Source organism: Amblyraja radiata, chromosome 7 (genome assembly GCF_010909765.2).
Source record: "Amblyraja radiata isolate CabotCenter1 chromosome 7, sAmbRad1.1.pri, whole genome shotgun sequence".
Taxonomy (NCBI): domain Eukaryota; kingdom Metazoa; phylum Chordata; class Chondrichthyes; order Rajiformes; family Rajidae; genus Amblyraja; species Amblyraja radiata.
Genome location: NC_045962.1, coordinates 4,826,309 through 4,842,437, shown reverse-complemented (window position 1 = coordinate 4,842,437; position 16,129 = coordinate 4,826,309). Strand labels below are relative to the sequence as shown.

The window sequence follows — 16,129 nt, the reverse complement described above, 5'->3', positions numbered from 1 at the left end:
ACGAACGGTCCAGCAGGTGGCAGAGGCCAGAACTCTGAACAAACTGGGTTCAATAATGACCAACCCCACTCACCCACTCCATGCCCTGAAGGTGATCAAGAGCAGCATCTTCAGTCAGAGGCTGATTGCACCAATGTGCAAAACTGAGAGACATAGGAAGTCCTGTTTACCAGCTGCTATAAGGTTATATAATGCGCATAAATAACTGCACTTTTTTAAAAATTAATTGTATTTTAACTTGTATTTTAACTTGTATTTTAACTTGTTAAGTATGGAAGCCATTTGAGGAAATGTGTGGTGTTATGTCTGTCTTGAAGCTGTCGTGGCACTGTAATTTCCTGTAAAGGATTATTAAAGGTATAATCTAGTCTAATCTAATAAGAAATAAAGTGGACGAGCTTGAGGCTCAGTTAGAAATTGGCAAGTAGGGATGTTGTGGGAATTACAGAGACATGGCTGCAAGAGTGCCAGGGCTGGGTACTGAATATCCAAAAGTATACCTCCTATAGAAAAGACAGACAGATGGGCAGAGTGGTAGCTCTGTTGGTGAGAAATGAAATTCAGTCCCTTGTAAGCGGTGACATTGAAACAGGAGATGTGGAGTCAGTATGGATAGAACTAAGGAATTGAAAGGGTAAAAAGACACTAATGGGTCTTATCCACAGGCCCCCAAACAGTAGCCTGGACATAGGGCGCAAGTTGAATCAGGAGTTAAAATTGGCATGTAGCAAAGGTAATGCTGTGGTGGTTATGGGAGATTTCAACATGCAGGTAGACTGGGAAAATCAGGTTGGTACTGGACTCCAAGAAAGGGACTTTGTAGAGTGCCTTTGTGATGGATTCTTTGAACAGCTTGTATTGGAACCTACCAGGGAGACGGCAATTCTGGATTTAGTGTAATGTAATAAACCGGATTTGATAAAGGGACTTGAGGTTAACGAGCCATTAGGACGTAGTGACCATAATATGGTCAGGTTTAATCTACAATTGGAGAGGGAGAAGGGTAGATCGAAGGTGTCAGTGTTACCGTTGAATAAAGGGGACTATGGGGCCATGAAAGAGGAGCTGGCCAAAGTTGACTGGAAAGATACACTAGCAGGGATGACAGTGGAACAACAATGGCAGGTATTTCTAGGAATAATACAGAAGGTGCAGGATCTGTTCATTCCTAGGAGGAAGAAAGATTCCATGGGGAGTAAGGGGCAACCATGGCTGACAAGGGACGTCTGGGACAGTATAAAAATAAAAAAAGAAGTACAACATAGCAAAGATGAGCGGGAAGCAGGATTGGGTAATGTTTAAAGAGCAACAGAAGATAACTAAAAAGGCAATACGGGGACAAAAGATGAGATGAAGGTAAGCTAGCCAAGAATATAAATGAGGATAGTAAAAGCTTCTTCAGGTATGTGAAGAGGAAAAAATTAGTTAAGACCAAAGTTGGACCCTTGAAGACCGAAAAAGGTGAATTTATTATGGGGAACAAGGAAATGGCAGATCAGTTGAACAGGTACTTTGGATCTGTCTTCACTAAGGAGGACACAAACAATCTTCCTGATATAGTAGTGGCCAGAGGATCTGGGGTGACAGAGGAACTGAAGGAAATTCACATTAGGCAGGAAATGGTGTTGGGTAGACTGATGGGACTTAAGGCTGATAAATCCCCAGGGCCTGATGGTCTGCATCCCAGGGTACCAAAATAAGTGGCTCTAGAAATCGTGGATGCATTCGTGATAATTTTCCAATGTTCTATAGATTCAGGATCAGTTCCTGTGGATTGGAGGGTAGCTAATGTTATCCCACTTTTTAAGAAAGGCAGGAGAGAGAAAACAGGGAATTATAGACCAGTTAGCCTGACATCGGTGGTGGGGAAGATGCTGGAGTCAATAATAAAGGATGAAATATTTGGATAGCTGTACAGGATCGGTCCGAGTCATCTTGGATAAACGAAGGGGAAATCATGCTTGACTAATCTTCTGGAATTTTTTGAGGATGTAACTAGGAAAATGGACAAGGGAGAGCCAGTGGATGTAGTGTAGCTGGACTTTCAGAAAGCATTTGATAAGTTCCCACATCGGAGATTAGTGGGCTAAATTAGGGCACGTGGTGTTGGGGTAGAGTGCTGACATGGATTGAGAAGTGGTTGGTAGACAGGAAACAAAGAGTAGGGATTAACGGGTCCCTTTCAGAATGGCAGGCAGTGACTAGTGGGGTACTGCAAGGCTCGGTACTGGGACCGCAGCTATTTACAATATACATCAATGATTTGGATGGATTCAAAGTAACATTAGCAAATTTGCAGATGACACAAAGCTGGGTGGCAGTGTGAACTGTGAGGAGGATGCTCTGAGAATGCAGGGTGACTTGGACAGGTTGAGGGAGTGGGCAGGTGCATGGCAGATGGTTTAATGTGGATAAATGTGAGGTTATCCACTTTGGCATCAAAAACAGGAAGGCAGATTACTATCTAAATGGCGTCAACTTGGGAAAAGGCGAAGTGCAACGGGATCTGGGGGTCCTTGTTCATTAGTCTATGAAAGTAAGCATGCAGGTACAGCAGGCAGTGAAGAAAGCGAATGGCATGTTGCGTGTGCGGACGTGGCGCCGTCGGACGAGAAGCCGAAACAAAGAAGTCGAAGCCAAAGAACCGAATGGAAACGAGGCCGAAACGTCAAAAAACCGAAAGGGTACGAAGATGAAACACCAACTAACCGAAAGGATGGGATGCCTAAATGTAAACTAACCGAAAGGGCGGGACGCCTAAAAACCAACTAACTGAAAAGCTGTGTCGCCTAAAAGTAAACCCACCAAATAGCCGCTCTGTCCAAATGCCACCTACCTGAAAGGCGGCATCGCCTACAAACCAACGAGCTCAACAGAAAAATCAAATAACAGACATGACGTTGCCGGGGGGGCGGGACTTGTCAGCAATTGGTCCAGATCCCCGTGTCCATCAATTCACTGTGCAGGGATGAACTTGTCCCACATCTCCGCTCCACCCGACCCACAGCCCCGCGGAGGGTGGCCGTTGGAGAATGGGGGCTGTCCCCAGAGATGCAAACCTTCAGCCGCTTACAACTTGGTGCTCGGGTTCAGATTGCCCAGTCACCCATGGCTTGTGTGGAAAAATGACCCCCACGCTCTCGTCTCCCCCTTCTCTCTCCCCTCTTCTCTCTCGTGGCCTCTCCCTCCCCCATCTTGGAGCGACTGAGGCACGTCCACACTTCTGAATTTTATAGTCCCTCCCCCCTCCCACCAGAAGGGGAGTGGCCTTCATGGCGTGATTGACAGGAGAGAGAATCTCAACATTTTTTAAACAGTAATAAGTCTTTTATTTTTCATCGATGGGAAACATCCTCTGCACCTGATGAGCGGTGGGGGACTCTGAGTAAGATGGCCAAAAATCACAGCCGTAAATGGTAGCGTTTTTTCTAAAATCAATATACAGCGCAAACAAGAAGTGGTCAAGTTTAGACTTTTAATTATATTGATTTTAAAGGATGAGGTTTCCGAGTACTTAGAAGCACATAACAAAATAGGCCAAAGTCAGCATGGTTTTGTAAAGGGGGGATCTAGCCTGACGAATCTGTTGCAATTCTTGGAGGACGTAACTAGCAGGATGGTCAAAGGACAGTCAGTGGATGTGGATTTCCTGGATTTTCAGAAGACCTTTGATAAATTGCCGCACGTGAGGCTGCAAAAGAAGATGAGAGCACATGATATTAGAGGGAAGATACTAGCATGGATAGAAGGTTGACCGAATGGCAGAACGCAAAGATGGGAATCAAGGCGTTTGTTTTCCAGTTGGCTGCCACTGCCTAGTTGGGTTCCGCAGGGCTCGGTGCTGGGGCCGCTAGTCCATGTTGTATATCAATGATTTGTACGAGGGAAATGAAGGCTTCATGGCCAAGTTTGCGGATGATAGGAAGATAGGTGGAGGGGCAGGTAGTGTAGAGAAAGCAGGGAATCTGCAGAAGGACTTGGACAGGTTGGGAGGGTGGGCAGAGAAGTGGCCGATGGAATATAGTGTAGCAAAGTGTGGTCATGCATTTTGAAGTAGGAATTATGGCGCAGGCTATTTTCTAAATGGGGCGAGTATGCCAAAATCGGAGGTGCAAAGGGACTTGGGAGTACTGGTGCAGGATTCCCAAAATGTTAATCTGCTAGTTAAATCTGTAGTAAGGAAGGTGAATGCACTGCTAGCATTTATTTCGAGAGCAAATTGTCCAGAAATGGTCTACTGATTTGCATGCAAGAGGCACCATGTTTTGGAGCTATTTTCCAAGTCCAGTCCATGCTCCAGGTATTAAGGGCGGTGCCTGTTCCAGGCAAGCCCCAGGTTGTAGTGGGCCTACAGCCGTCGCTTTCACTTGGACCGACCGGCGAACCCACGTCCCTCTCCTCACCCGTCCAATTTTGTTCCCCATGGGCGCCTCCGAGCCTGATACACACAAACAACTCATATCTTTTATCATTAAGGAGGATAACTAGTTTTGAAAACATAGTCACCTGCTGTTCTTTGATTAGGGCCGAAGCAGGCTTATTTTTGTGTATATAAGATTGTGCTTTAACCGAGCTGTTAGGTTACTTCACCAGAAGGTTACTTTAGCTTTGGGGAGAGCGAGAGAGATAGAGAGAGAGAGAGCGATGGAAGGATCTTACCTTGAGAGAGGGAAAGTTCTTGGTGGTGTGTCTGCCGTTGCCTTGCCAGAACAGACAGGAGACTGGAATAGGCAGAGGGCATCAGACCTGTTTCTTTGTTTTGTTGTTTTGTTACTACCTGCCAGTTACTTTATTAGTGTGGTTTGTTATTTTGCTTAAACAATTGTATGTGCTCTTCAAAAGATGTTCTTTCTCCTGTTATTGATCTGAATCCTGGAGTCCTGCATATATTTAGTTACAACAGGGATTAGGGGTACATGGGTCATGCGCGGGCAGATGGGATCAGTTTCTCTTGGCATTATGGTCAGCACAGATATTGTGGACCGAAGGGCCTGTTCCTGTGTTGTACGTTTCTATGTTCTATGTTCTAAGGTCATACGTGATAGGAGAAAAATTAGGCCATTCGGCCCATCAAATCTGCTCCACCATTCAAACATGGCTGATCTATCTCCCTCCTAACCCCATTCTCCTGCCTTCTCCCAGATAACTCCTGATACCTGTACTAATCAATAATCTATCTATCTCGGCCTTAAAAGTATCCATTGACTTGGCCTCCACATCCTTCTGTGGGAAAGAATTCCACAGATTCACCATCCTCTGACTAAAGAAATTCCTCCTCATCTCCTTCCTAAAGGAACATCCTTTTATTCTGAGGCTATTCCCTCTGGTCCTAGACTCCCCACTAGGGAGGGGAACCATCCTCTCCACATACACTCTTTCCAGGTCTTTCACTATTCGGTAACTTTCAATAAGGTCCCTCCTCATCCTAAACTCCAGCTAGTACAGGCCCAGTGACGTCAAATGCTCATTAAATGTTAACCCAATCATTCCTGAGATCATTTTCTATTTCTATTCCTGGGTTCTACTTCAATTTCATTTGAAAATCACTTGTTTGATGGTTATTGGGGTACTTTGCTTCATTCCGTAAATGTAAGTTCGAGTTTTTATTAAAAGTAGCAAAAATAACAGTGTAAACCCCAAAACCGAATATCAATTTATAAATTTGAGATGTTAACTTTGCTTCTCTTACCGCAGGTACTGCCGGACCTGCTGAGAATTTGTGACATTTTCTGTTTTGCTTCCTGACGTGAAGTGAAGAACTGATTAGTTTTAGAATTTTCAGGTAGCAATGATTTATGCCACGTACCTCGGTATTATACAGAACCGCACATGGCAACCTCAATAGAATTGAATGAATATTTTATTTTTGTAGACTAGTGCATGTTCCTTTAACATAGTGACCTCACCACTACTAACCACTCCCCATATCACCAGTATAATTGTAACCTCCCCACCTCTAGATCGCTCTCTAGCTCCGGTTACAGACCACGGACAGCTAGGGCAGTAATGTGTATGAGTAGTGTGATCAGTAATAAAACAGTAGTGAAGACATAGTGCGTTTTGAAATACTTTACATGGTGTCAGAAGTGGGATGAGGCGACGTGGATCGGTTTATTCAGGATCGTGACCAGCGGCTGGTGATTGGTTTCGATAGTGAAGGTGTTGCCCAGGATGTAATCCTTAAACTTCGAGCAGCCAAACACCACGGCGAGGAGCTCTTTCTCGATCTGAGCATAACGCTGCTCAGCGGGGGTCATGGTGCGAGAAGCGTATGAGTCGTGGTCGCCCTGTCACTGCTGTACTGCTTTGTTTCCAAGGGGAAGGATGTAGACTGGTGCATGTTCCTTTAACATAGTGACCTCACCACTACTAACCACTCCCCATATCACCAGTATAATTGTAACCTCCCCACCTCTAGATCGCTCTTTAGCTCCGGTGACAGACCACGGACAGCTAGGGCAGTAATGTGTATGAATAGTGTGATCAGTAATAAAACAGTAGTGAAGACATAGTGCATTTTGACTCGTCTATACAATTTTCACATGTGATAAGTTACAGTAGAATTCTTTGCTTGCCTGCACAAGGTATGCAAATAGTCACCACACAAAGGACACTGACAAAGTTACAAATTACCCCCGCATATCCACAAAGTATCCACCTTTGTTCTCCCCTGCCCACTCTTCCCCATCCCTCCCGGCTATTCCCCTATTCCAATATCTGGCCATATTTGGTGTAAATCATCCATTGGTGATATTGACTTAGCTTTCCTCTCTACTGTTTCAAACATATAACGAAGAAACTCAATCACCCTCTCACTGCTCTATTAACCCCTTTGTCCTGATATCATCTGATCATCTACATTACCTTTGTTTAATCAATCCGTCCCACCTGTCATTTGTGCAACTGAAAATAACTTTTTTTTTTAAATTGCCCTTTCCTAGTTGTCACAAACCTGAAATATTAACTTTGCTTTTTCTTTCATCAGACCTGCTGAGTATTTTTGACAGCATTTCTGTTTTTCAGTTTTTATCTTCGAACATAGAACATAGAAAAATACAGCACATAGACAGACCCTTCAGTGCACAAGGCCTGTGCCGAACATGATGCCAAGATTTGCTTGCATATGAACCATTTCCCTCCATTCCCTGCAGATCCATGTCCCTATCTGAAAGCCTCTTAAATGGCACTATTATATCTAGTTTAGTTTAGCTTAGAGATACAGAGCGGAAACAGGCCCTTCGTCCGACCGAGCCCGTGCCAACTAGCGATCCCCGCACAGTCTCACTATCCTGTACACACTAGGGACAATTTACAATTTTACCAAAGCCAATTATCCTACAAACATGTACGACGTTGGAGTGTGGGAAGAAACAGGAACACTCGGAGATAACCCATGCATGTCATGGGAAGAACGTACAAACTCCCTACAGACAGCACCCACATTCGAACCTGCATCAAACCCGATATCTGCCTCCACCACCACTGTGAATAATGACTTGTAGCTTTTCCGAGGGACAGTTTTTTAATCAATTGTTGAATGGAACTTCACAGCTATTTTGCGTCATGTCCCAGTAATTAGAGTTACGCTAAGGTATTTTCAATTGTACATTATTTCAATGAAGATTCTCTCTGTGTTCAGCCTCTGCATGTGATGGAATGAGTTAAGCCCTACAACATAACAGTGGTTTTGCTTACATGGCAACGGAATCATCAGACTACATTGACTGAAAGAGCATCAACCTGCTGACTTTGGTCCCGGAGATTCCAATTCTTTGCTGCAATTCATTGATAATGGGTTTTTCGTAGAAGATCCCATTTTATAATTTGAAAAAATCATATTCTTTCAATATTGCCTCAAGGAATGCTGGACTATATTAATGTTTCATATATGCTTAATTTAGGACCTAAAATCTGGATTGATTGTCACAAGCAAATCACTGATCCACGGACCCTCTACCTTGATGTATTAGAGAGAATCATAACAAGAGATCCATTCATTTTTGACATTGGGTCATAGAGTTTCAGAATCATACAGTACGGTGGCGCAGCAGCGGTAGAGCTACTGCCTTACAGCACCAGAGTCCCGGGTTCGATCCTGACCAAGGGTGCTGTCTGTACTACGTTTGTACCTTTGTCCCGACACCATGTGGGTTTATTCCAGGTGATCCGGTTTCTCCCCACACTCCAAAGACATGCAGGTTGGTAGGTTAATTGGTTTAGATAAAAATTGCAAAATTGTCCCGAGTGTGTGTAGGATAGTGTTAATGTACGGGATTGCTGGTCGGCGCAGTCTTGCTGGGCTAAAGGCCCTGTTTCCGCGCACTATCTCTAAACGCAACTAAATTAAAGCATCGAAACAGGCCCTTCAGCCCAACTGGCCCATGCTGACATAATGTCTAATTTAAGCTGGTCCCATCTACCTGCATTTGGCCAAATCCCTCTAAACCTTTCCAATCCATGTAAATATCGCAGAACAAAATGTTTCTTTGCGGAGAGGAAGATTATGTGGCAGCATAATCCACGTTCTATTTATGAAGAGAAGGATAAATAATGATTTAAAGAGTCTTTTGTTTTTTGGATTTTGTATTCCAATTAAATAAGGAAACAATCCTTGAAATTAAAAATCTTTATGTGCTTGAGAATAGCCATTATCTAAAATAAGAGTCCATCTCAGAGCCAGTGACACAATAATACTCTTTCTAAATTAAGGCACTATTTAAATAATATTATAACATTTATTTAAATGTATGCCTGTGGAATGATTTCCTGAGTTGCTCCGACTATTTCACTATATTTAGAGAGTGCATATAGTTTAGAGATAAAGGCCCCACTGAGTCCGCACCGCCCAGCGATCCCCGCACATTAACACTATCCCACACACACTAGGGACAATTTATACTTATACCAACCCAATTAACCTACAAACCTGTATATCTTTGGAGTGTGGGAGGAAACTGAAGACCTCGGAGAAAACCCACGCGGGAGAACGTATTAATTCCGTACAGACGGCACCCATGGTCAGAATCGAACCCAGGTCTCTGGCGCTGCAAGTGTTGTAAGTCAGCAACTGTAAAAGGGCTTTCTCACTGTGCGACCTGAAGCAAGACTTAACGAGATTTAACATCGTGGGAACCTTCTGCGATAGCAGTACGGCATTCGTGGACCACCGAGGACCTCCGTGGCGCTAACGGCAGGTAGTCGTGTGACTTGGTAAGGTCGGGAGAAAATTCAAACATTTTTGAATTTCTCCAAGAGTGACTTGAGCAGCGTTGCAACATTGTATGAACATAGTGACCAGTGCGATATCCGTGCGATATCCGTAATAACTCTTGCGGGTACCGTGGGAACTCCTGCGAACGGTGAGTAACTGAGCAGTTTGATTGTCAGTGCTTGTTTTACCTCATTGTTAAATAAATATATTTTTTACTATCAGATTGATGTCTGCAATTCTTCATTAACACATCACTACAAGATGAATGTCTCTAATGTTATAATCCCTCTCATGCTGAAACACAAAATAGTTGAAGGGAGGTGAAATAATCACATTTTCATTCTTTTTCATTTTTGAGTGTTCAGGTACCTCACTTGCTGAGCTATTTTACTCCAGCAGTTTGTGTCTCTTTTTGTCTAAAGCAGTTTCTAAAACTGGAGGTACTTCGCGGGCCAGGCAGCATCTACGGAGGGAAATGGACATGCGACCCTTTCTTCAGGCTGCCTTATCTCTCTCCCCCCCCCCCCCCCCCCACCCCCCAACTCCCACCCCCACACACAAATGCTGGAGAAACTCAGCGGGTGCAGCAGCATCTATGGAACGAAGGAAATAGGCAACGTTTCGGCCCGAAAAGTTGCCTATTTCTTGTGCATGTGTCGGAAGGAACAGCAGATGCCGGTTTAAAGAGAATGCTGGAGTAAATCGACGGCAGGCAGCATCTCTGGGGAGAAGGAATGGGTGACATTTCGGGTCGAGACCCTTCTGATATGCTGCTTGTCCCGCTGAGCTACATGTTGTGTCTATCTTCGTTTTAATCCAGCATCTGCAGTTCCTTCCTGGCCGAACCCGATTGAAAGATGAGAGGCTGGGCGATAGAGCGCTGGGTCTAACAAGGATCAGGCTTCAGTAAGCAAAGTAAAGAGAGGTGGCAACGTTATGGAAATGAAGCGGGTAATCCGAGTGATGGCGAGACGGTATCCTCTAATCATAATGTGTCGGAAAGAACTGTAGATGTTGGTTTGCGCCGATGATAGACACAGTAATACTGGAGACAGACATAACATCATGGACGGGCAGCATCTGGATAAAAGGAATGGGTGAAGTTTCGGGACGAGACTCTGAAGAAGGGTCTCTAACCGAAACGTCACACATTCCTTCTCTCCAGAGATGCTGCCCGTCCCGCTGTGTTACTCCAGCATTTCGTGTCTATCTTCCGTATGCTCTGTGATGGTCATCTCGGAGTCAAGTGGCAACTCTGGTCTGTAGACACGAGGAAATGCAGATGGAGGAATCACGAGCAAAACACAGAGCGTTGGACGAGCCTGACCCTTTGTGTTCCTCCATCACTTTGTGTTGAAGTCAGGTCTGGACATTGCTTGGCTCAGTCTCAGGCGCCGGCTAACTAGGAAGGTCGAGTCAAAGTCCAGCACTAACACTCAAGAAATAACGTTTGCGGCCTGATGTTATCAATATTTAATTGAAATCATTAAAAAAGTAAATAACTAGATACCGGACTAATCCGTATCTACGGGACTGGACAGGCTAGATGCAGGAAGAATGTTCCCGATGTTGGGGGAGTCCAGAACCAGGGTCCCAGTTTTACAGTCTACCGTGGGAACTCTTTAATTACAGCGGGCAGGCAACTCCCTTCAGTTTCCCAGGGGGTCGGGATGGGACTGGAGTTGGGAGGGAAAGGTGGGGGAGTCGAGGGAGAGGAGGGGGAGACAGATGGGGGTGTCTTCATTTACTGGCGGTGGGTGTCTGTCACTGAAACAGGCAGGTGAGATTTCACATCCACCTTGTGTGTGCCTCTCTCTCTCTCTCTCTCTCTCTCTCTCTCTCTCTCTCTCTCTCTCTCCATCCCTCCCTCTCACACAGGCATGACTGGAGGAACTCCGCGGGCCAGGCAGCGTCTACGGAGGGAAATGGACAGGCGACCCTATCTTTAGGCTGCCTTATCTCTCTCCCCCCCCCCTCCCCCCAACTCCCACCCACACACACGAATGCTGGAGAAACTCAGCGGGTGCAGCAGCATCTATGGAACGAAGGAAATAGGCAACGTTTCGGCCCAAAACGTTGCCTATTTCCTTCGTTCCATAGATGCTGCTGCACCCGCTGAGTTTCTCCAGCATTATTGTGTACCTTCGATTTTCCAGCATCTGCAGTTCCTTCTTAAACACAAATGCACCGAGTTCCTCCAGCACTTCGTGTTTTGCTCAGTATTCCAGCATCCGCTGTCTCCCGCGTCTCCAATAAAACAAAACTGCTGTCAAAAGGGTGAAGAATAGGGGCAGAGATATATACATTCCTGATTAGTGCGGCTGTCAGGAGGTTATGGGGAGAAGGCAAGAGAATGTGGTTGAGAGGGAGTGCCCATCTGTTACTATTAATTGGACAGTTCGGTCTGTGAAACGCAACACGCCAGCCCCGACATCCAGCCCGGTGGTCAGTCCTTTGAAGATAGACACCAGTTGCTTGGAGCAACTCAGCGGGACAGACAGCATCTGTGAAGAGAAGGAACGGGTGGCGTTTCGGGTCGAGAGCCTTCTTCAGACTGAAAGTTTCACCTCTCAGTAGATAATAAAATAAGACAATCATCACGGTCAATGTGAGACACAGTCTTTATTCCTATTTGACAAAATAAAAAGACGACTTCTTGCACATATTGAGAGAAGGTGCATCACACCAAACAACATTTGTCTAAAAAAAAACAGATTATTCTTCAGCTCATTAAAGAGCTCGGGTGAAAAAAACCAATATAGTGTGTGAAAAAAAGTAACATCATTTGTACCACGTGATTAACAACACTACAGTCCACGATGTTCATTCAAGATTAACGGGAAAGATCGGGAGACGGACAAGTCACTCGCACAAATAACAGAAATGCCGAGTACCGTGGGAACTCTTTATCTACCCCCCGTTATATCGTGCGGAACTCGTGCTGGACCACGACCACTTCACTCGGGTGACATCTTGCTTCAGGTCGCACCGTGAGAACTGGCCATAAGTCAGCAACTCTACCGCTGTGCCACCGAGCCGACCTATGACTCCTTTTCCAAGCTTATTGCTGGCCAACTATTAATACTGGTGGTACACAAAAAGTGGAGGAATCATGGGAGAAACTCAGGCGGGTGCAGCAGCATCTATGGAGCGGAAGGAAATAGGCAACGTTTCGGGGCCCCACCCTTCTTCAGACTGATATAATACTGTGTGGACTGGCACAGCTGAAAGTTTGTCAGCTACATTTTGAGAAAGACCACATCCATTATCCATTGATGTCGCTGCCAGCAACGTCCCGAGCCATGTCTGCATTGTTTGAACTGAGGGAACATTTTAGATTTATGAAATCTCTGACCAAGTATCCCTGCTTTCACTCAGAATTTTATGTGTCATGGGTCATTATATTCCTAGCTCCAATTCATCTGAGCTAATTTGTTGCAAGACATATAGGTTTGTTACTTCCAGAGAGGGGCCAAGGAAAGAGCTTTCACGTCGCGGCCCTGTTTCAACCAATCTTTCCACCACCACGCACAAGAAGCACAAGAAGCGCAAGACAGACACCATTGTGCAGATGCCGAGAAGTGTGTTCAGCTCTGGCTGAACAACTTCTAATCTTGTGTGTGGACTCGATAAGAAGAAGAAGACTTCCAGAGAGTCAGAGTAAATGTGCACCTGGCTAGCTTTCCACATTTCACAGGAGCTCAGCTGCAATTTTTCCTGTCCTTACAGTGATAATAGTAATGATGATAATTATATTGATGAATATAATAATAATAATGACCCAGGGCATTGGGCGGCATGGTAGCGTAGCGGTAGAGTTGCTGCCATAGCGCTTACAGCGCCAGAGACACGGGTTTGATCCTTGCTCTGGGCGCTTGTCCATGCGGAGTTTGCATGTTCTCCCCATGACCTGCATGGGTTTCCCCCAGGATCTTTGGTTTCCTCCCACACGTACAGGTTTGAAGGTTAATTGGCTTGGTATAAATGTAAAGATTGTCCCCCGTGTATGATAATGTTAATGTGCGGGAAACTAATTTTCTCAGTCCCTACCTGGTTGGAGATGCAGCTTTTCTCCGGGCCGCTTCTTCGCCCCTTCCTCGCGGCCTACCACTGGGACTGGAGCGGCGTTTCCTGCCAGGACCGTCCAGAACTTTGGCTTCGGCGGTGGCACAGCGCTGGGGAGCCGTCGCGGAGCGGGCGATGCATTGCCTGGGTCGCCGTGCGGTGAGCTCCGGAGTGCTGGGACCGCCGACTCCAGCTGTCGTTGTGGAGCTTCCAGCCGAGGCGGTGCTGATTCTGAACACCGCGGAGCCCGGGATCTCTTCACTGCCTGCTGTACCTGCATGGTTACTTTCATAGACTGATGAACAAGGTCCCCCAGATCCCATTGTACTTCCTCTTTTCCCAACTTGACGCCATTTAGATAGTAATCTGCCTTCCTGTTTTTTATACCAAAGTGGATAACCTCACATTTATCCACATTAAACTTCATCTGCCATGTATCTGCCCACTCCCCCAACCTGTCCGAGTACCCCTGCATTCTCATAGCATCCTCCTCACAGTTCACGCTGCCACCCAGCTTTGTGTCATCTGCAAATTTGCTAATATTACTTTGAATCCCTTCATCCAAATATTGCAAAGGGAGTGAAAATATTACCGAGGCTTCTGTTATGTGGAATGTACTTTATTAATATTTATTCTTTCAATTTCTTTGATTGATATTTCGTGACAATCCAGTTTTTGTTTGAAAACAACAATAGTTTTTTATTTATAAAATGTCTTTAATGTAGTGAATTGCTTCAAGATGTTTCAAACATTGACGAAGCCATATAGAGTTATTAAGGCAGATGGCCAAAAGATTGATCAAAATGATAGGTTTTAAGGAGCATCTTAACATCTGACATCTTGATAGAAAGGTGCCCAGTTTGAGGAGATAAATAACAAATTGTCCGACTGAGGGAACAGTTATTAATAAGGTCATAAGGTCATAAATGATAGGAGCAGAATTAGGCCATTCGGCCCATCGTCTACACCATTCAATCATGGCTGATCTATCTCTGCCTTCTAACCCCATTCTCCTGCCTTGTAGTGCAGCAATTGAGATTCGGGATGCTGGAATGGCCAGAAGGGGAAGAGTGTCAATAGCCTAGGGTTGTTGGAGATGATGGAAGCCTGGCTGGGCAAGGCAACTGAAAAGAAGGAGAGTCGTTAGATGGAGGAGCTGCTTATTGAGTAGACAATGCTGCTCATTGACCAGCTGGGCAGGGAGTGGTGAGGGGTGATAAAGCTGGTCGGAATATGGACACAGGTGTAGCCATTTGTAATGGCCCTTGGTTGTCAGAAGCCAGAATGACCCAGGCCCACTGAATAACTAATGGTGATTAGCATGGGGGTGATAACTTCAGCAGCCAAAGAGCTCAGTTAACTCAGGTGGAGTTACAATGATTTCCTGGAGAACAAAAATAGATAGGATTTCATGCATCAGAAATATGAATTAGAGTGCACCTCAGTCAATAGGAAGCCAATGAGGTTGCTGTTCAGACTACTATCAGAGTGGAGTCACAGGCTTGGAAATGGTATTTATGGCACAGACCAAAAAAACGATGGATTGAGAGTATTTGGTGGGATGAGAACTCTGACAATTGGGAGAAGGTGGGGGAATTGAGAAGACCTAAGCTGAAGTGACACTGGGTATTGGGAGGTGAAGGGAAAGACCAGAATGTGGATGAGATGTCATAAAAGAGGGGAGGAAACCTGTACACTAAATACCATGTTGAGGAATGGTCATGAAAGAATTTACTACTGTGTTTTTATGGTGTTTTTGTATATTCAAAGCCATGCTCAAAATTTAGACCACCAGATATTATCAACTCATTGTCATAAAATAGTTGTTGTGCAATTCAAAACACAATACAAAATGGTTCAATTTAGATGAGTACAGAATTTATTATGTTTATGCATATTTCATCATGACAAAATCTACATTGCAGAAAGGAACTAGAAGTCCCTCATGCGCCTGAAAGACCCGATGGAGGAGTTGTATCCGCCCCAGTCATTGTATTTCCTGTACTCCCCAGGTCTCATGAAGTACTGTCGGCCTCTATAGTTGGGTTGTTCATAGAAGATCCAGTGACCATCCGTCACGTGGCAGGAGTGAATGTCACGGTTACGGAAACGATCGTAGACGGAGGGACAGTCGTCCATGAATTCCATCGTCTGTCCTCCAAAGTCAGGCCTCTCGTAAATCTTCATCCTGTAGTTGCCTCCTCGGTTCTGGAATTGATGTAAATAAAGCATGAAGGATCAGAGATGAAGGTGTGCTGGGCCTGGTTGATAACGCATACTAGTAAATGCAATCGGTGCCAATGGGTTAATTTAGCAATGTTAGTGATGCCACTCTAGCGCTATTAAATATCAATTACGTTTATCACTGTTTGAATGCTCATATAATTATGCCTCTACAATGCAGCATAAAATGTTTGCAAAAATGTTGGCAGCTTTGATGAGCATATTCCATCCAAAGAATGAATCTCTCCTACTTGGTCTGGCTCTCATTGGAACTGTGTGTTCCATATGCTCCTTAATTGGATTTTAAACTTACAGCAATCAAAATGTGCAATATTCATACAAACATTTGATTTAGGAATATGAGTTATGACAAGAGTCCGCCATTTGGCAACTCAAGCCTGCTCTACTTATTAAGAATCAATCCGAAGAAGGGTCTCGACCCGAAAGGTCAACCATTCCTTCTCTCCAGAGATGCTGCCTGTCCCGCTGAGTTACTCCAGCATTTTGTGTCTATCTACTGATTAAGAATATTGGATGATCTGATGTAATATTTTAACCAATATTATCTTGCTTTTGTAGCAAGTCTTCACTGTTCATTGAGGAGGAAGTAACTATCCTCTCTCAATAAAA

At 44.8% G+C, this 16,129-nt stretch overlaps 1 protein-coding gene across 2 annotated transcripts in view; it reads right to left on the bottom strand.

Moving 5' to 3' along the window:
- Positions 1-15,132: 15,132 nt before the first annotated feature.
- Positions 15,133-16,129, bottom strand: part of LOC116974956 (gamma-crystallin S-1-like) — a 131,784-nt gene continuing 130,787 nt past the window's right edge. For both annotated transcript variants that reach the window (XM_033023577.1, XM_033023576.1), the window contains exon 3: positions 15,133-15,484. In XM_033023577.1, coding sequence (XP_032879468.1) covers positions 15,209-15,484 — 276 coding nt within the window. In that variant the 3' untranslated portion in view covers positions 15,133-15,208. The remainder of the gene's footprint in view (positions 15,485-16,129) is intronic.